The sequence below is a fragment of the Platichthys flesus genome, chromosome 19 (assembly GCF_949316205.1).
Source record: "Platichthys flesus chromosome 19, fPlaFle2.1, whole genome shotgun sequence".
NCBI classification, from domain to species: domain Eukaryota; kingdom Metazoa; phylum Chordata; class Actinopteri; order Pleuronectiformes; family Pleuronectidae; genus Platichthys; species Platichthys flesus.
Window position 1 is genome coordinate 11,671,688 of NC_084963.1, and position 21,641 is coordinate 11,693,328.

Genomic DNA, 21,641 nt, shown 5'->3' on the forward strand with positions numbered 1-21,641 from the left:
AAGATTCACTAACAACAACCCACTTAAAAACGGAAATACAAATCAACCCTCAACAATAACGTCATTAAATAAATTAGCTTACAATTATAATGCCGATATTATTTCAATATAGAAATATTAGGTACCTTTTAGCCATGTATATCACAAAAAAGGCAGAACAAGAGATATATTAAATTGCTCAAAAAAAGTTAAAGAAGATGCACTTGTTTTAATAAATAAATACAGATTTTAAAAGCATACATGATCTGTGTAAATATATTATTAATCAGTGATCAAAAGGACTCGAAAAGACTCGAAACTCAAGCTGCAGGACTTGGACTTGACTTGAGACTTGTCAGTCTTGACTTGGGACTTGACCCGGGACTTGCCTGTCTTGACTTGGGACTCGGGACTTGAGGGCAAAGACTTGAGACTTACTTGGGACTTGCAAAAAAATGACTTGGTCCCACCTCTGCTATTCACTGTTAATGACCGTTATAAAAGTCACCAAAGACTGTTATCCCTATTTAAACATTCCGTTTGATTTATTAAGTGTAAGCAATTGTTTAGGCTACAACCACGATACCACATTTCGCTCGAAAACACGTCAACTCAGATATGCACTACTCAGGAGTTTTAAAGCTGCTACAATGGAGATGTTTGGAAATGCTGCTGGCCCTGTTTCAGTGTTAAAACTCCGGGGCAGTTTTTTATACGAGAGGGAAAGAATCTGCGATGCTTGGAAAACAATGACGTAAACACTCACAACCGCTTGCTGATCGGGTCTTTATCGGTCACAATATAGCCTTCGCTGATCATCAGGCTCCTATCACATGACCCCTTTCCATGAGAAAGCAACAGGGATTATCCCTGGCTACCAGTGTAGAGCCCAACATGGATAACAATCACAATCGCTGCTGACCCTGTTGTCTTTGCTAACAGCTGTTGTGCAGTTATATTCTGCATTCTACAATGACACAGTTGCCTAAATGTGTAAGAGACGAGCGAATATTCTAACCACTCCTGTGTAGACCAGCACGTGCATGCCCAGTGAGCCGTCACGTGTTTTCAGATGGGTTGGTATGGACGGAGATTAAACTTATATGGAGCGAAACGCTTATGTGGACAGAGATCATCTTGTTTTGAAAACATAATCATAGCAGTATGGATGTAGCCTGAACCTCAGTTATAAGATCTTGTTACTGACAACATTTTAAAGGAAGATCAGACCAATAACAGTCCAGTATTAAAATAAAAAGCAAGGTAAGCTGATGATATATGTTTCAAGAAGTCCAGGATGATAAATACTCAGAAATTACTCAGATTAAAGTATTCTGCTATACTCTTGAAACCCACAATCGTTGGTTAATAATTGTATCTGCTGTTGTGACTTTTGTGAGGAAAATGACAAATGTGTTTTGAAATAATCTACAATGTTTATGCTCTTTCACATATCGACCAATTATATAGCCAAACAGCATGTAGAGCGTGCGCATCCACAAAGCTATTACAGTTGGATGGATCAAAGACCAAGTGGAGTCCTTGCGTCTGCATCCCCCACTGCGGGGATGGTGTGCTCCCATTCAAATGATGTGGAAGCTGTAGTTTTTCATGCTGGGCTAATGTGTCTCTGACCATAGTAACAGCAAGGTATATTTGATATGTTAAAACTTTTACATAATTTGTTTGACATCTTTGGTTCCAGTGGGCAAATAATTGAAATTATTCAAGATACTAGTGTTCAAGATACGTGTTCGCCATGTCGAAACTGCTGCTCACTATATCAACAAACAAGATCGGGTTACAGAAGCCTGATATAATAACATTGCTATAATACTCATGTTGTACAACACAACCGGGGGAAAATTCATGAAGGCCTAAAATGGCATGAAATTTGTATATGTAAAATGTATAGGCGCCCTTTAATTTCATTTTTCTCTGCATCTCTCCCCTCTGGGTATTTTCACATAAAATGACATAAGGTCAATGTGCAAGGCAGTATTATAATTTAAATCATCCTCCTACTTTCAGGTAAATCAAGTATGAAGGGAGACCTCTGTCCTGGCACATGGTGCTTTCCCAGAGGCACCATCAGCACTGTGGAATTACATGAAATGAACAAAGAGAAGTCAGCGGAAGTAATAATAAGATGTAAGTTGAAATACATGAGGTTCCCATATGTGATTCAGCTATTTTTACTACTTTATACTTCAGCTAGGATATTTTTGCTTCATTTTTGTACAAAAGGAAGTGAAGACATTATCTTTCATCCTTCTTTACAGTATTTTGTTTCTAAATGCCACAAACCTACTTTGCCATTTCTGTCCAGCAATAAGGTAATATAATTAACCAATTTACTGGCCTCAGACTAGCTTTACTTTTCCATGTGAAACTACATGAATCTATTAATGTGTATGATACACAAAGCCATGGAAAATTGCAACCAATTGAATTAATTTATTAGTTGACGTAGGCCCCTTTCAAGTAACCAACTGATCAATTTCAGCAATGTGTCATGTGTATGCCACATGATGAATCTCAAAAGCATGTGATGTCACTGCCGTGTGTTGATATTTTCTGTTCACCCAGGTATATAAAGACTGTTCAGTAATGGAGTTCAGAAACACTACGTCTTGTCATCTATGAGCTATAGTTGCATAAATGGAAAACTGAAGATTTTGCAAAAAATTTTGTAGCCTTATTACAAAGTGGCTAATTCCTGAAAGCCCCGATAATAAACAGAAGGCATAATGTTTATTATCTGTTGATACATCCTCGGGCTCTGCTTTTCCCCTAAACAAGACGAATGGTGCTACAAAGTTAATGCATGTGTCTACTCTGGCTATTAAAAAGAGATCACAGATTGTGACTCAACCAGCACACATAAACACATAGACAGGGTGGTCCAACATGCTTCTGGCTCTGTGTGTGTGTGTGTGTGCGTGCATGTATGTGTGTGCGTGCTTGTAGTCTCTTCCCAGAAATGTGCAAGAGTAAACAGACTAAGAGGCAGAGAAGTAACATCACCACTACCACTGGCTGGGAGCATAAACAGTGACACACAATGCAAAGCAAGGCAACACTGCACAAACTTCCCTCTTATGTTTGTTAGTGTGTACAGGCACATAGTGCATGTCACTGCACATATCTCAAAGGGCAAGAAAAAAAAAGAAGAACGAACATCTGCAATCAAAGGTGCAGAGGCTGCAGAGAGCAACTGTGAGGCCCCCTGAGAGCTGCCCTGCTTGGACTGGAAGCCTCTGGCAGTCCCCTAGGGGCTCAAGAGGCCCTAACCCTTCACTCTTTCCTCCCATACACTAACCAGACACAGCAGCACAAACACATCCAGGAGAAGGGGAGTGGTGTATATAAGAGAGAGAGAGAGAGAGAGAGAGAGAGAGCGAGAGAGAGAGAGAGAGAGAGAGAGAGAGAGGGGGGGGGGGAGAGGGAGAGAGAGGGAGCAAGAGGTAGACAAAGAAAGAGAGAAAGAGGGAGACATAAGCAGAATAGACCCACAGCTTCCAGCACTGGACGACTTTTCTCATATCCTCCTCTCAGTCTCTCCCTTGTAAAGAGAGCAATTACATGTCCGGGACAATCCCACATTAAACAAACATTAGTTCTCTCTCCAGAGCCAGACGCAGCCAAATTACATTGTTTCCAGATGCCCCCGTCACTAAAAACACACTAACACCCACTCTCTCAACTGCTAGTTTCTCCTCTTTCTATTGTTCCACTTTTTTCTCCTCACATTTGGCTACTCTTCATCTCTCCCTATAGATCCTTAAAACTTCCGAAGTAAATATGCGGGTTTGTGAATAATACCAGAGCAAGTGGTTTACGATTACAGGGCCACATACACAGCTACAGGAGGAAGAAAGGAGGGCCAGAGACAGAGGAGGAAAAAAGGGAGTTGGCAAAATGAGACAGTAGAGTTTGACAGACCTTAGCCACCGTGTATGGTCATTAAAACTGGTTAGATAAGAAATAGTATGCAAACTTCATGTTAAGGAGGGTATAATAATGAACAGCTCCTAGATAACGTTTCATGTTCTATCCTGCATTAAATGTTATACTCAACTGAAATGAGCCAGATATTTGCTTAAAATTTAGTCTATTTACAAATAGAGTTTCATCTCATAGTCACACAGCATTACCATCCATACAGTCTTATGTTTAAGCTACTGCTCAGAACTGTTGTTTCTGTTAGAAGAGAAAAGACCGGAAAAACTATTTTTGTAAATTTTATAATATTACATTTTCCCCAAAATGTAATCTTTATTAAGGTTATTTTTCTGGACGAAAGGGCAGAACATTCCCTATTTCCAGATGAACTGAATATGCATCTACTAATAGGTTAAGTAATAGGATTTCAGATATGGAAGTCTGAGTTTGTCTTTCACATTAGAAGAAACACAGCAGGAGATTGTCCTGGTCAGATGCGTTCAGAACAACAGGAAAATGTCAAGAACATTGAGGGGACGGGTGGTGCCTGATTAGAGCTTGAGGCAGGACATGACGTATAAAGTCCGCTGCCGAAATCATGTATTTTTGTACGGATCATATCGACATCAGCCCTATCGACAAAGGCTCTCCGGGAAAATGTCAGAGTGGACTGACATTTGCATTCTTGCATATGACCCCTCGAGAAATGTTCAGGAAAATCCTGGGACTTCAGTACATGTCTGAAAGCAGCTTCGAATATTTCAATCATGACCAGAGTGGTGGACCAGCTGACTGCTGCTGCAATCAATAAAGTCACTGCTGCTATGGCTAAAAATTATATAATAAGAATATAATATATTGAGGAAGATTTCACACAGACTGACAAGTTGGGCACAATCAGAGGAACTAACAAATGGCAACAATTGATTAACAGACAGAATCGAGGCCAGACTTGAAGGTCCTCTTCCTGCTGAACGGCAAAACACAACAGACCTTATCAAACACTGAAAAACATCTCTGACTAAGAACAAGACGTTTACTACCAAACACATGGGAAAAGCTTATTGTGCGTGAGTGTGCCCACATTCTCAGAGGGCAAACAACACAGCATGTTCCTTTTCATCAAGCGATGTCAGAGAAGCTAAACGTTGACTTCTCGCTGCTGTTAGAAGTAGCTTTGTAGACATGGGAACCAATGTCACTTTGAGTTAGTATAGTCTTAGCTCAAGGATAACTGTATCAAAAATGTTGATCAGCACTGTCTTTAAAGTTTATGACCCAGACTAGATGTCAGACGCTATTATAGGAAGAAACTTCAATATAAAATTCCCATCAAAGAATTGTACTAGAAATGTGCCATGTGCCCTTGAGCGGCACAATGAATCATTTTCAGAAGCGAAAACGTTGTTATGCAGGCGACCTCACACGTTGACCTCGCACAAGGAATTTGTCTCATTATATTAGTCACTACTGTTAAAAACACTGTGGACTCTCATGGGAACGGCTGGCTGAAGGGAAATCTTGAACAGGGAAGATTTAATCATGGTAAAGCAGCCCGTCTTCCATTTATAGTCATATATAATGTGTATATGAAAGTGTCTAAATGAAACAGAACATTCACATAAGCCCTGAAGATAGCGAGCATTAAAACTGGATAACTGCATTTAATATGTTTTTATGAGTGTGTGTGTGTGTGTTTGTGTTTACATCGATGTCTGTTTGTAGGGCTACATCAGACAGTCACTACATGGCTGAAGGAGCATTCAAATACGCTCTTGTTTCGCCAACACCTAAGGGCATCTATGGGGACCTCCTAACCCCCAGAACACACGCACACACACACTTATATAGAACCATGCAAATCGAATGAGACAGCCAGACTGAGACGTAGACAAACCTGAGGGCAGAGGTGCCTGAACACAAATATCAACAATTATATATAGTCAACAGTCAACACAGTGCACCCACTGATGTGGCTGTAACTAAGATCCATATCTAGTCTTTATTGAAACAACATGACCAATAACGTATTGGTCTGAGCTCAGACACTTTTCCCAGCACAATACTGCTGCTGTGCTGTTAAGATTTCAATTTCAGATTAATACAGATATTTCAGAGAAATTTCAATATTACCGTGGTTCTGCTGCGAATGGCTGATTTGAATGCTCGGTTTTGCAAACGCTCAATAGTTTCATCAAATATTAGTCTAGAAGTGAAAACTATTTCAATGCAAATTACGTGTGTGTGTGTGTGTGTGTGTGTGTGTGTGTGTGTACGAACCGTGAAAGTAATGAGAGAAAAGACAAAGGGCTAGTCGAAGCTGCACTGCCACTTGACAGTGGGTGTGCATCACTTACATTCGGTAAACTCCAGCATCAAATTTAAAAACTACATCCTCAAATGAGAGCTGAACAAGTCAATATAACTTGTCTGACAAGTGAAATGTAAAATGTTATGTGATGTTAGACAAAAACAAAATACAGATAATTTAGCTTGTTACAGCTTCAACTTTAAATGCTATCATTATTAATTGTATGTCAAAGCTTGTTCGAGTAAAATAGTTACATCGACCATTTATAAGACTGAATGGATCATTTCTTAACGGACAGTTTAATATTGGGGAAGTACACTTTTTGCCTTTTAATGATGACAGTTAACAACAATTGACTTGACTGTCATATTAGCTCGCTAAACACATTTTGGGCTTTGGCTACTATATATACATGACTATTTGAAATGAATGTAATATGTGTGTGTGTGTGTGTGTCTATTACTCACATAATCGGGCAAGGCTGTGTTGTCTGCCTGTCTGCCTCGAAGACTCTGTGTTGCCTGCTCCAGAACCTTGTTGTGCTTTTTGGAAAGCAAAGCAAATAAACTGCAGGAAAGAGACAAAGAGAGAGAAGACAAAATAGAGTCAGAGCAACATTGACTATGGATGATACACATCTATGAAGCCAACACTATCATCTGGAATGGTTTAAATCTAACGAAACCTTTAAAATGTTTCTAATATATTGGTTGCATAAAACAAATTTTTTCCCACTTTTTTGACCAACCTTTTCATCATAAACTGTTATTAAACTCATTAATGACCTTCTGTTTTTAATTAATACTTTTTAATAATCCCGCTATAGGCCCCCAAGGGTGTTAAATGTTTAATTTGTGCTTTAATCAAGGAACAAAGATCAAAAAATAAATTAAATTCAATGACAGCAATGGGCTAAAGGAGCCCTATAAGCACAAAGATCTCAACTCAAGTCCCTCAGAGCAACACCTGTCCATCTGTCAGCACTGAAAAACACACACACATACAAACGCACGATATCTCTCAGCGTTCTTTATCCAGGCTAATTGGCTGAATGATAGGTGGATGGACGTATCTGAGCAGCGACATGGAGGTCTACCTGTTATCTAGAGACCTCATGTCAAAGGAGCCACTTCTACTTAATAGGACCTGTTGTAGTATCTAGTCAGATTCGAACGAGAGACCACCAAGGGAGCCCCACCTGGGATCCCTGCCCACAATAACGCACTTTGACTAGTTGCTCTGTCACATCCTCCCATTTATGTCGAGGCAGTGAAGGACATGGACAGGAAGCGGCGACCCAGGAGGATTTCCAAAGTGCCGGCCTAATCCCAAAATCAGTTATAAGGCTGAGATCATGACAGACATGGTCAACATATAGGTGGTCTGTCTTCACCTGTCCAAAAGATTCTGTTTCCCTGAATAGTGGACACACCAACTGGGTGGTCACCTGTCCTCCTTTAAAATATGATTATTTGTATGATATATTTTTGAATTTTCATTTTAAGGATTAGATTATGTACGGTTTGAGTCTGGAAAAATGAGAATTGCAATTTTCTTGCGTGGATTTTTTATTCAATAGCAAAATATTGGCTGCACTCATTGGCCACAAAACAATAAAGATGATTGCTCCTGGTCTATTGTGTTGTCAGGGCAGATGAGATTTTTTCTCCTGACATTTTCTTGGCCTTCACAGCTTCATCGTCTTGTCTAGATCCCCAAAACCCTCCACATGAAAGAATGGGAACATTTTTTCAGTACGAGCACAGCGGGTTTGGTTATCTGGTTGTCACCACCTTCATCTAGGTTTGGTATGACAGTAACAATGAAATGAGGCCAGGCTGCAACCAAACCTTAAGCCGGAGAAACAGCTCTCCAGCTGGCATTTACTGGGGCACCTTTGTCCTTAGCACAAACGTTTCTCCACTTTTCTCTTGCTCTATTCCACTGCTCCATTTGAGCTGATTTGAGCTGATCTCGTTGTCATTTACAAATTAATGTGTGTATTGGTGTGAATCGAGATCAAGATTTCAATTTAATCAATTGTGCAGCCAAATGCTCAAGTTTTAAGAGAATTATCAAACGGAAGCTTTGTCAATAAAATGTGCAACAGGTCCCCCATCTGATCTCAAGCCACATTGCAATATTTGCAACAGCCCAGCTATTTGTTTGGGGCTTTCTAGTGGAGTGGCGGCATTTGATAGTGAGGTGCAGCAAGGAAAAGCAGATACTATAAAATCTGTTTAAACCTTCCTTCATCACAACTTCTCTTTTTCCATACAGACTTATATTTGTGTCAAATTGTGGCCAAAAGGGAATAGATGGAGAGAAATGATGAATAGACAATAACAAGGAAATATGATGGGCAGTAGTTGGGGGAGCTCAACCCGGTGCTGATTGTAAATAAACAGGTCCAGCCACGACTCTCTTAGAATCAATTAAGGAGAAGAGTTCAGCCGTGCCTGGCTGCCATGTGGATATTCCTGCCAGGAAATGTCCCTTTATCTAGCAGCCAGCCAGCCGGTTTAACCCAGCCCAGGCCATCATAGTCATCATCATCATCATCATTATCATTATCATTATAGTCAGACATGGAGACGGTTTGCTCTACATCACCACAGGACGGACATGTACACGTTCACAGACGGCGTTCCTCTCCCACTCAAAACACCGGAGAGTAACAGATATGGAGAGAGACATGGGGCGGGGAGATAAGAGGATCCTTGAGTGTGTGCGAACGTGTACGCGTTGTCAGAGAAGGAAACATTCCTCTCCCCCTGTGACTGGAGTTACAGGGGGAGAGGAACAAACAGACACGAATTATTTTGTGTGTGTGTCTTGATGTCTCTGTGTGTGTGTGTGTGTGTGTGTGTGTGTGATTGTGTGAGTCTGTGTGTGTCCTCTCAAGTCTTCCGTGTCCTTGTGGTCCAAACCCTTCCCTCCGTTCCCTCGGGTTACATAACGTTATTTTCTACACAGACACACTTCTCTCAATATTTCTTTTCTTGGTCTTCTATGCCATAGACACGCTCAAGTTACTGCAATGATAAATATTTTCTGCTGAGTCAACATGAATCACTAAAACAAAGCAGGGTGTTTGTGTGAATTAGACTTTCCGTTCCTTTTGTTTTCTGTCTCTCCATTGGCGTCTTTGCTTGACTCACAAGGACGCTTTTATTTAAATCTGGTGCAGATGATTGTTCCGAGGCCCCCAGCTTACATAAAGCCGGAATTAATAAAGTTGAAATACATCCTAGCTGACAGTGTTACACACTTACTGATGCTGTTGATTTTATTCTATAAAACTACAATTTCATACTATCAACAGATTGTGTCCCGTGGTTTTATCAGACCTTACTCACATACATGTGCCGAGGAAGGTCTTAGGCAGACTTTGACAGTGTAATATTTTTTTGGGAGGGAGAGCATCCAGATTCTCTCTCTGAAATGCAAATTTGTCTTTTAGTTCGACTCTCTTCTCTTTCTTAGCCAGAAAAGAAGCAAACTCAGCAGATTTAATATTCAGCAAGACAATGTTTAATGTGAGCCAATGAAAAAGTGCTGATGTGTGATTTATAAAGTCTATGCTATTTCTTTTGAATCTGTGGTTTTATTCAAATCATTAATACACCAGATCAAACATTGCTATACAATGTTTTTCATTAATTATGAAATAATTTCCATGATTTCCATCAGCGTAATTGAGTATTTTCATCTGCCATGCCTTTAATTCAGTGCATTAAGTAGACATTCTTTTATAATTATTTTATCCGTTAATGATTCCTAAATGTATAATATTACCATTTGTATTGTTATAATGATAACAAATTACATATACTAAGGGTTTCATCCATATAACAGGCTGTATACATTGTACAGGTCAAGATTCACTCGATAATTTAAACCACCAGAGAACATACAGACAGGCCACACTTGATAAAAATAAGCTTGGCCATTATGCCACTACATGTAAAGCTACTTTTAACATTCTCACAGATAATGGATCTATTAGAGTAAGATGGTAAGATCCGGATAAAAGCTTTAAACGGCTGTATGGGGAACGAATGGATAGAAGAACTGTTAATATATCATCTTTTGTTCATCACCTGATAATGCGCTGAGCAGCGTACTGGTGCAGACATCTAAACTGGGCTGACATATTGGCAAGGGCAGCCAGACAGTTGGTATGGAGGTATTTATCCTAGGAAAGACACATAGAGTGATGGTACAGTGATGATACTATTAGATGAAATTAAAAAAAGTTTTTTTCATTCTTTAGAATTCACAAATGCATTACATCACTATTTGGATCAATGTATACCAAGAGGGACAAGACGACTCTTCTTCCTCCCACTGTACAAAAACTGATGTCAAAATATTTTAGATAGCAGCAATGCCATCTTGGAGGGATGACATCATTAGGAGCCAGGGTCTGCTCAGTGGTGATTGGAGAGTGGAGCCACAGTATCATGGTCCTGCCGATACACCCGCCTTATCAATCATGAGTTAATCATACCTCTGTGGGTGGTTCTTTGGCTCATGTCCCACCCCTCCTCCAAATTTCATGAAGATCAGATAAATAATTTGTGCGTAATTGTCCTACCAATAAACAAACGGATGAAACTAGCTGGGCACTTAATTCTGTCAAGGCTAATTCTCTATCTCGCCAGGTTAAAGAAATTGAAAACAGAAAATCCTGTATCCACCCATTTATACGGATCCTCTCCATGTTCTTCTTGGATAGAGTCCCATTCCTCCACAAAATTCAGTGGAAATAGGAGTTTTTGCGTAAACTTGCGAACTAACAAAAATGTACGCAGATGAAACCATATCCTTCTTAGTAGAAGTAATAAAAAACAACAGCCTTACTACAGCTTTATAAGAATAACTTAAAATGACAAAAATCTACATGGGAAATCTTTTTTGGCATAGACTGATTTGGCCCATGTTCCATCTGCCAACATGGAGGAGGCAGTATTTATGACCACCAGGGCATGATGGTAATAATTTAGCTTCACTTTTGTAGAGTTGTCGTGTTGTCCATCTTTATATACAGTCACAAAATGTGTCTACAGCTGATGGATTTCTGATTACATGTCATGTTTCTGAGTGTGCGTGAATACACGTTTATCTTACCCTTGTCCGGGTCATGTTAAACTGGATGGTGCGGATAACCACCAGGATAAGCAAACTGCCAAGAGAGATATCCGTCAATGACCTCTCTGTGTACCATGAGACGCTCTTCAATACCTGAAACCAGAATTGAGACAGGAATGAGGATATAGGAACTATAATCCCAACAAGTGCAGGTAATGGAAGTTGTGTTAATTCCTGAAACCTGACCGGTGTGTGTATAACTTGTTTGTGTCTACCCACCACCTCATGGATGGAGCGATTGAAGGCATCATCTTCAGTGAGAATGAGGAGAATAATGAGGGCCATGTAGACGTGATGAGAGTTTCTTTCCTCTACGTGGTAAAGGATCTCAAGGATGGGCAACACCTGAGAGGAAGAGGAGGAAGAAGATTACAGCATACTGTATGTGCAGGTGACTTTCATTAAAAGTCTTGATTTTGGTGACTACGATGAGAAGTTGCAAATGTTCTGGCAATTTGTGAGCAAAGAAACAAGAAAACAACACGAGTGGATAAACTGCACCAACAGTGGACGGAAATGTGAACATCTGTTTTTGACACTGATGAATATGAATGATAAAAACCTATTCTACGGATCATAGGGTCCCTACTGCATAAAATCCAATTAACCAACCTCTGGTGCTAACATAGCACCAACTAATATAAGACAGAAAAGCAGGAGCACAGACGTTAGTTACGAAGTCAAGATTTTCCTCCTTACATGTTTTTTGACACTCCTGAATTATGGATCATAATGCTATAGGCGGAGACATGCTAGATATAAGAGGTAAGCAGGACAGACAGAAGCACACAGTCAAAGTGAAAGCAGTTAGCAGAGTGGGCTCACAGTTTGAGTGTTAGCTCATTATGCTGTCGTGCAGCAGTGCTTTATTGTTCAGCACAGAGAAAGTAGCAAGACTCATTAGTAGCCCCCCTACATAATAAGCTCAAGCTAGATCAGCTAATGATGGTATTTTATTATAGCAGCCATAAATATTGAATAACACAGAAAGGTCACAGTGATATCAGAAGTAAAGGATTTTAATAGACCTACAGTTTAAAATGTGACTGTTAATTAAGGTCATTGCCTGCACATGTGGAGCCATTATTGCAAATATGTGGTTTTCTGTTTGCTAAAATATCGGCCAAACATATCTGTGCGCACTATTTTAACTGCTACTTGCTCTTCCTGTGCATAAGACCAAATTATTAGGTTATACGGTGTCAGATATAAAGCCTCATTTGTGAAAGATCCACCATACTTTTGCTATATATAAAACCACCTGACATGCTGTGCTATAGATTGATTTTCCCTCACTTATTGCCTCAGTACATTTGCTCTGCTATAAGGAATAACTGGCGTAGTCCCACATGGACAGAAAAGCACCAGCTGCCACTGCATACATCCTGTGTGTTTACTGAGCCATAGCATTGGCCCGAGATGAAATGCTTTCATGGCCATATGCATGTGTGTAAAGAAGAGCTGCATAATGTGTTTTTGTTGGGGATTGACCAATCACGCTTGGATTCTTTCTTTGCTTCCACTTTGATAGAAAAGTCAGATGTAGATTGGAATAATTAATACGCGTGGCTTTGTGCACCAAGCTCTGTAAACGAACACAATCAAAATTAAAGTCTACATTCCCATTCTACCCACCAGATTGTCCATATCCGTTCTGGAGAGCATGTATGTCCTCATGTTGGCGTTCTGGTGAAGCAGGGTGTACAGCAGTAACGTGGCCTGATCAGAGCGCTGCTGTTCACACAGCGCTGTGTACAGACTGTTGAAATTGATTTGGAAAGTGTGAGGTGGCTCCACGGGCAGCGATGATGTGTCTACATGAGCAGAGGAAAAAATATAAAACACTCAGGAAGATGACATATGACAGTTTTTAACAAGTATATCAGTGGGTCTCCGGTAAAAATATCTACCTTGTGTGTTTCTGAAACAAGTTATAGCCTGGCGGTAGGGGTTGGGCCAGTCAGGCCCGTCTGTTAGATTGGCGAGGACCAGTAGTAACAGAAGGCTCTGATTAGACAGAGGTAAGGGGTTCTGTTCTTGGTCTATGCCTGATTTGCCGCCAGCTCCACCCAATGTGAAGACACTCCACAGTCCACCTGGAGATCAAAATGAGAGGCAGGTCAACCCACACAGATAAAAATATACACTCAGCAACTCCTTTGTTCCTTTTCATCATTTATTTACTTCTTCCTGCATTACTACCGCCACCAAAGAGGTTATGTTATCACCCCTGTTCCTATGCTTGTGGGCTGGTTTGTTTGTAAGCAAGATTGCACAACACATTGTGAGATATTGCCTTTTTTCTATAAGTGTGTTAAATTTGGTACAGCTTGATTAAATTTAAGGGGACTGTTGAGCCTAGTTGGAGGTATGACCTCTACAGAGTGTCAGTCTAGTTATATTGAACTTTTTGTTGAGTAGGTAGGTGTTTGTTTTTTTCATTTGCATAGTTTTTCTACCAATAATTTAATATATTTATTCAACTTTTAGTTCAGTGCAGGAAAATAATTGTCTCATCTTTTCTGACACACCTCCTTTGTTGTTCATTTAGGTCAACTTTAGCAGGGTTTTGAGAGCGGCAACCCTGTTTCAGAACAACAAAGAAGTAATAGATGCAAAATCTAAAGATCTGTGAGGTTATGCGTGTAAATCATTTTTAATAGAAAGCCCCAAAGTACTGTCCCTACTTGCAGTTCGTCAATCTTACAACTGCTTTTCCTTTCATAGGTAAATGAATGTTAAACAGGGCTTGAGGTCAGACTGATGTAGTCCTGGCCAAAAAAGCACAAAGGAATCATGTACGGTGGTTTGCAGAACCTGAAATTTGAAACAACATAGACGGTGCCACAGCGCAAAGAGAAACTGGAACTACTGGCCAACTGGAGCAGACTTGGTTTTTCTTGATGTGAGAGATGAGAGAGAGCTGCATTTCCTGCAGAGTAACTGAAGTGCTGGTGCTTTCAGGCGTCATGAGAAGCACGAGAAGCATGAACACCAAGGTACACAATGACAGCCTCTGGCTCCTGCACGTCTAGCCACACAGAATACATGGAGCAAGCTGGAGTTAGACAGTGTGCGTGTGTGGTAGGTTCTCACTGATTCGTGCTACTGGATTTGAAGAGAAGCCAAGTAGATTTGTTGCCATCTAGTGGCAAAAGCTGGAAGAGCAGAAAAACTGTCCTGGCCTAATTTACACTCACCGAGAAGGGTAATGTCATAAAAGTCATCCTGATCCACCCGACTATGACACACTAACGTCATCTGTTTATGCGGTTACTGAACCAGATAAGATTTAAGTCAAGTATACAAGGACAGATTACTTTTGGAACATTAGAGGGGTGACATGCTTCGTGTACAAGGACCTCCTACTATATAAAAAAAAAAACATTAACTCAAGGAGAAAAGGGAGGTCAAATCCTGTCCCCTTCCTCTTGCAGTTTTGGTCGAAGAAAAGGAGATGACAAAGGAAGAGCCTGTAAGTGATGAACACCCTGCAACGTTAAGAGCAGTCATACAAGTTTTAAACCATTCTGAATGACAAAATGAAGGCTTTTCATGTACTTTTCTCCTTTCTCTGACGAAGAGTTTCTTTTCAACAACTTGTGACTGATGAAAATCTAAGTAGCATTTACAATTTATATGTTGATTTGCCTCTAAATTCACTGACGACAAGTAAAGAGCCGCTTTGTAGATATGTGTTCACAATTCTTGTAAAGAGGAGAATGAATTTGTTTATATTGGAGCTAAACATCAACAAAGTGCTTCATGATAAAAAGAAATCCCCAAGAGAGAAATAATGTAATTTGCACTGATCAGTCTGTCTCTCTTGCTCCCGGCACGACACTCTTCTTCCCCTCGACTGGCCAGAGAGAGGGGAGCGAGTGAGAGAGAAAACATGATCGAGAGAGAGAGGGAGGGCCAAGTTGTGACGGAGCCCTGTTCATCTCATCACTGGCACCACAGTGACTAGCCCAACAGTGTCAGAGAGCCTGGTCTGGCAGCCACATTTCCTGCACTCTAACGCACACACACAAACACAAACATACACAAACACACACTCTCTCGCTCTATTTTACCTTAGTGGGTGCTGTTTGTTATCCGTCTGGCTCAGTTCCCTCTGCCTGTCTGCCTGCCCACCACATAAACCCAATAATGCTACACTGCTCAGGCTGCTCCGGCCCTGGCCGGACGCCGAGTGGAAAAAGAGGAGGAGGACATGAAGAGAAGGAAAGAGAAGAGGGGAAAGTGAGGAAAAGAGAAGGTCACACACGGACACAGAGGCTGGCACGCTGAAATTGGAATCTGGGTTTTGGGACTTGGGGGCAACGAATGCATCCTACTTTGAGACGTGCAACAACAAAGTCTGTTGTTTATTATGAGTCTGTAATCACAACAGCCTCTGAAGTGTTTCTTCCCTGAAAACCTATGAATGCCTTCAGGTCTTACAATATGTAGACAAGGACATAAGATTCCAAAAACAACTGGGAAAAATACAGTGGGGAAAGACAGACGATTGTCATGACCAAAATGAAGTTACAGAGCAATTCATTATTTGTAATTACATAATGATCACCATGATCACAGAAATTACTGTTGGCACAAAGTCACTTCTAAATTCAAAGTGAAATATTACACAGGCAGGAAATCTATCCCTTTAAATCAATCTCTACCTCATAAGACCCTGCCCTATTACCTAATGTGACTTCACATCATGGTTATTATCAAACACACACAGCTCTCAATGACGCCATTGTTATTAGACTGCCGGTTGAGGGGAAATTATTGCTTATCTTCAAGGCTGCAGTAGTTGTTATTTTCAGTCTGAATTAGGACCAGTATGAATCAAGTTAACATCTGAGGATTGTTCATTTGTTATTCTGTTCTGCTCCATGTAGAAGCTAAATGAAAGTTATAAATTAAATGACAGAAAACTAAGCATTACTCCTCTGTGCCAAAGATCCACTAAAATGTGCCAATAAAATTGCAAATACAACTTAGCCCAGACAATAGGTAAGGGTTAAGTTTAACTGGATGAAATAATCATAATAACTAATTCACAAATGTCTGCGATAAAAACAAAAATAAAAAGTTATAGTGATGGGAATGTTATCAGATATGATGGCGCTTTCAAACGTGAGGATGAAAGCAATCCCACTAATGATTGCCAGTACCGAATTTCATGTTTATCCATTCAATAGATGAGATTTTTCACTCAAGTCACTGTCATAGTAGCTGTAGAGATGAAGCCAACAAAGTCACTATGAAAACATCATCTAAGAAACATCATTGTCACCGTGCAAAATTCTGTGACAAACCAGAGACGTACTACAGGATACAAGGGAATCACCAAATTAAAGTCATTGAATGGGGACCATGAATATCCATCCAGTTAATTCATTCTGTGAACCAATAGGCCAGCATTTTAATACAATCAGTCTGGCTAAAAATGACCTCAGCAGGCCTTCCAAATGAGTCTAAAACTTTGTTAAAAAGAACAAGAACATGTGAAGACTTCATTGGTCTGTGTTGAGACAGAAGAGAAGGCAGCTGAGGTGGGAGGTTATTCCATCGGAGAATAGATGGTTCAGTGCAGACACAGAAATGTGGACTTCTCTTCTAGCCAACAGAGACAGGCACAATGTGCTATTTACTTATTTACTTGCATAACACTGAATGAAATATGACATCAGGGCTTCAGGCCAAAGCCTTAGCCAAGCACGCAGATACACACACACACCAAACTCGTGATTATCCAGAAATGCACATGGGGAAACATGCTGTACAGACAATAAATAAACACACTCTCCTGATAATCTCACACAAATCAAAATATATGCTCAAAATGCTTTCATCCAAACCCAATCTAAAATAAACATGTCCAACACATGAGAACATTCCACAGACCAACAACAGTTTTATAACATCTACTAACATAAAAAAAAAAAACGCAATCCCTCAAATTAATCCTTTCTGGAGAGGGAGAGGAGAGGAGAGGAGAGGAGAGGAGAGGAGAGGAGAGGAGAGGAGAGGAAGTCCAAAATGTTCTGAGTCACTGAGGTGATAATCCCCCCACAGATGCTCAGACAGCAGAGTGTATAAGAGCAAGACAGGAAGAGACATCCTATCTCCCCAGACATTAAACTGGCGACAGATATCCAGCCCTGCTTTGCTTTGCCAGTGAGCGGTGTTTGGTTCCGGGGGAAAACCCAGGCCATCTGTGAAAGTGGATGTGCAGACATGAGTGGTTTTGAATGCTACCAACATGAGGATCTGTCATTTGGAAGCAAACATTGAGGGAGCATACACTGTTGTGTCTATCCAGAGAACTGTGTGTGGATTTACAGACTTAAACAGCAATTTTCAGGTCCTAAAGATTCCAAGTTTAATGTCGATTTTTTCCAATGGAAGTTGAGTTCAAGGATTTTTTATAAATTTATCCAACATAGCTGGGAAACCATGGATTAAATACATTTCTATGCTGCACGTAAATAAAGCAAAACTGTGGTGTCATCAACCTACCATGATGTCACCCAATGATTTGTGAGCTGCCCTTTTAAAGCCTCAAGTTTGGCATTTTGTCCAGATCCATCTTGGATTTTGGATCCAGCAAAACTGACTCAGGCCATCAAGGACACTGCATCATTCCCACCTACAGTTCTGACCTCCACCTATTGAATGGCATCAGCCGTTAATTCGAACAATATCCACGTCCCTTAACATACTGTGCTCTATTGTCTATTTCACTCTAAATGGTGACATAATTTACGAAACAAGCATCATGCTGTTTTGAAGAAGACTGGAAACTACCAATTGAGACCATAAACCCCAAATGACATTGTTTACTAACATTATAAATGTGAGAGTCGTTTTTCTCAGAGACTTGTGTAGAAACGGACTCCTTTTCGCAACCAGTGTAGCCGCCCTCTGGTGGTCATTCAAAAATAATTCAGGTTTCAAGCACTTGGCATAGAGTGTATAGGTGTAATGCAATCTAAAATTTGCCTGTCATTGCAACAATATCGAGATAGAAATTATATAGTATTATATTATATAAAAGTTCTAATTGCAGATACACATACATATATAACACAACTTAAGCATGTTTCTAGGGTCTCCTGTCAAATTGACTTGTTGATGATGTTCATGACGATTTACGACCATCATGAATGAAATTTAAGACCCATGTCGAACTGATATTTACCGTCACTTTAGAACAAAGCCCTGTGTACTGGTGAGTTGTTCTTGTTTATGTACTCTGTCAATCCCTAATGGCTGAGCGCAAATGACTGTACGAGACAGCGAAAGAAAACAAGTGTTGTTTCTGAGCTCTGAGAATAAGGGAGCTTGTGTCTTTGTTGGTCTGTGTGTGTGTGTGTATAAGGGAGGCGGCTGCAGACAGACAGGCTCTAGGGGATTACAGAACAGGACAGGGCACCATAACTCATCGAGCTGATCACTGGCTACAGACAGACAGGCTGAGTTGAATGCTGATGGCTCACTGATAGGAATCTGCCACCAGCAACCGACAAAGAGCATTTATCTGCAAAGGGAAACCCAGCCCTATTCTCACACTCAAACAAACATGTGTTCAGTCTAATAAACACACACACAACACACACACACACTCTGTTGACTTAACTCATCACTTTCATCTACGCTGTCATAACGGTCGGAGTGGCTTGAACTTATTTTTGTTCGAAGAACACAATTCTCACTCTTTGGCTCCAAGGATAGATAAACAACTGACACTTTCAAGTCTCTATTTTGACAGTCTGGGTAATTTTTGGTAATTTGATCTCAAAAGAATAATTTCTGTGAACATTTTGAACTCACCAGCCTCAATGTGGGGATTGTGGTGACATCAATGAGACAAAGTGCAAAAGCAGTGATCAAATAATCAAAAACAACCTTTCAGTAAGGACCACTAGGGTTTCTGTAGCCCAATATTAGGCAGATTTTGTCAATTTTTTTTGTTGACGTGCTCAACAATAATGTCCGCACTGAATAGGCTATAACCTGTGACTAGAGGTCATTGGTTGACTTTGCTTAATTTTAAGGAGTCACAAGCCGAACAAGGCTGGGGACTCTTTGGAAGAAAAACATGGGAGATGGGCTGGGAGATATAACAGTAATAAGAATCATAGTGTGACAATTATGAATATCAACCGACATACAATATTTGCTCAGCCCTTAGAGATGATTGGTTCCAAACTGCCTATTACTGTTTTCCAAAGTTAAATTAACAAAATACTGATGCAAGGTCAAAGTTAAGAGAGCTTAAAGCCTTAAAATAAATAGAATCTTTATTTTCTTTTCACAGCAGACATTTTGACTTGTTAAAAACTTACTTAAAAACTCAACAAAAAGCTCACTACCTCAGCCTAGGAGGTTATGTCTTTGTGTGCATTTGTCTGACTGGTAGTCATCAGGATTATTCAAAAACCACTGGCTGGATTACCACCGATCTTTGAAGGGTATTGTTCAGGGAAGAACCTATTCAATTACGGTGATGATCAGGAGGCAGATCCAGGAATTTTGTGTCACTTTCTTTAACATTGTGAGATGGGGCGTTTGCAAAGTGTGTGTGTGTAATTCTATCCAGAGCGAAATACAAATCTGGACATAGTGGTTTTCTATATGGTTTCAGTAGGCTTTTTCAAATACTGTGTGGTAACAAATTGGCCGAGAAACTACCACCAATGTGGAGCTGAGAGACTTCATGTGCCCCTTGGCTATAAGGCTGGTTTTATAGCCAAGGGGCGGAGGTAGCGCTCCACTGAGTGCAATTCTTGTTATACAGGTACATTTGTCCCAAGACCCCAGCAATATGACTCAGAATCAATATATAAAAAGGTTATAAACATATGTTCTGGGTTGTGAAAATAAACAAATGGCAGATTTTCACTAATCTTTCACGTTTTGTTGCGTTTTCCTCATGTGAGGATTTGCGTTCTCGTACTTGCCACCCCGGACGCCAGGCCATAGAGCAGGCCCCCCTCAGCTTTGGGCTCAAAGACGTGGGTTGATGGAGGTGGACACTTCTCCTGCCTGATGAAGTTATAGAGCAGGGTCTTCACCAGTCGACTGGTTAGAGACAAACTGGGGAAAAGGAAAAAGAAGTTTCAATAGCTAGTTCGAAAAACATTCCAACACTTAAACCGTTATCAAGAAGATCCCCGGGTGTCAATTTGAGACTCTTACCTGTAATTGTGAAATATCTAAAATATCACAGTTTTGGAGTTAAACATGGCCAATTATACGCTCAGTGTTAATTAATCAAAAGTGCTCTTCTGTTGCTGGTATGCTGTAAAGGGTCTGTATTTATATAGCGCTTCTCTGGTCTTGATGACCACTCAAAGTGCTTTACAACTGTGAAAGCCCTCAAAGAAAATAGTATCTATTCTTTCTGCCCACTTCTTGAGACTGCACTAATAGACTTCAGGATGAATGTTGTGTCAACAACATCTATCTGCATTTATTCATATTCAAGATAGCAGTGAACACAAGGAAATTAAGTATGAGTTACAGGTAAACATAAGAAGTTTTGCTACAATCTTGACAGTTAATATGTGACGGATTCAAAACTGAAGCTACAATTACCATATACCTACACAAACATGTTGATTTCTTACCATCTCCCCTTCATGATGTGCTGGTAGATGATTCCATCTCGGAGGATGTCTTTATGGAAGAGCTGATAAGAGAAGAAGACCAGCAGCGTGGTCACTGCTTCAAACAGGATGCTATAGGTGATGTCCCTACAGGGAAAGAAAGAGACAGATGCAAGTTAAGATAATGTAAATACATTTAAATCTCTTACATTATTCGTCACAGAAAGATATACACAAAACACAAAAGGTGATAATTGTGGCCGACCAGAAACCTCTTTATGATCCATTGTATTTTGAGCAGGCAAGATCCAGCAGTGAAGCGATCCGTTTCTTTACTGTTGTGCACCAATATTAACTTCTGAATTACTGTGAGTTAGTGGCAATGCCAAGTGGAAATGGCAGAGCTTAATACGGTTGTTGCTCCAGTAACACATGTTTGTTTAAGTGAAAAATCCCATTCACACGTTGTAAAAATAGTCTGCTTGGCATAACACTTTTGTCTTAATTTCTCATAAAAAATTCCTTCATTGAGAAGCTCTAGTAGGTTAAAGTATGCAAATATTTTGTATCTAAAAGGTTTTAACTGCAGGACACAAGATGTCTCCCACTTCTTTGAAAAGTCCACTCTGGTGTTTGTGACC

General features: G+C 40.2%; 1 protein-coding gene across 4 annotated transcripts in view; it reads right to left on the reverse strand.

Moving 5' to 3' along the window:
- Window positions 1–21,641, reverse strand: part of dym (dymeclin) — a 47,542-nt gene that overhangs the window by 18,722 nt on the left and 7,179 nt on the right. For all 4 annotated transcript variants that reach the window (XM_062413019.1, XM_062413018.1, XM_062413016.1 and 1 more), the window contains exons 7-14: window positions 21,022–21,147; window positions 20,349–20,488; window positions 13,300–13,485; window positions 13,025–13,203; window positions 11,609–11,734; window positions 11,369–11,482; window positions 10,339–10,433; window positions 6,703–6,802 (exon numbers count right to left, since the gene is read on the reverse strand). In XM_062413019.1, coding sequence (XP_062269003.1) covers window positions 6,703–6,802; window positions 10,339–10,433; window positions 11,369–11,482; window positions 11,609–11,734; window positions 13,025–13,203; window positions 13,300–13,485; window positions 20,349–20,488; window positions 21,022–21,147 — 1,066 coding nt within the window. The remainder of the gene's footprint in view (window positions 1–6,702; window positions 6,803–10,338; window positions 10,434–11,368; window positions 11,483–11,608; window positions 11,735–13,024; window positions 13,204–13,299; window positions 13,486–20,348; window positions 20,489–21,021; window positions 21,148–21,641) is intronic.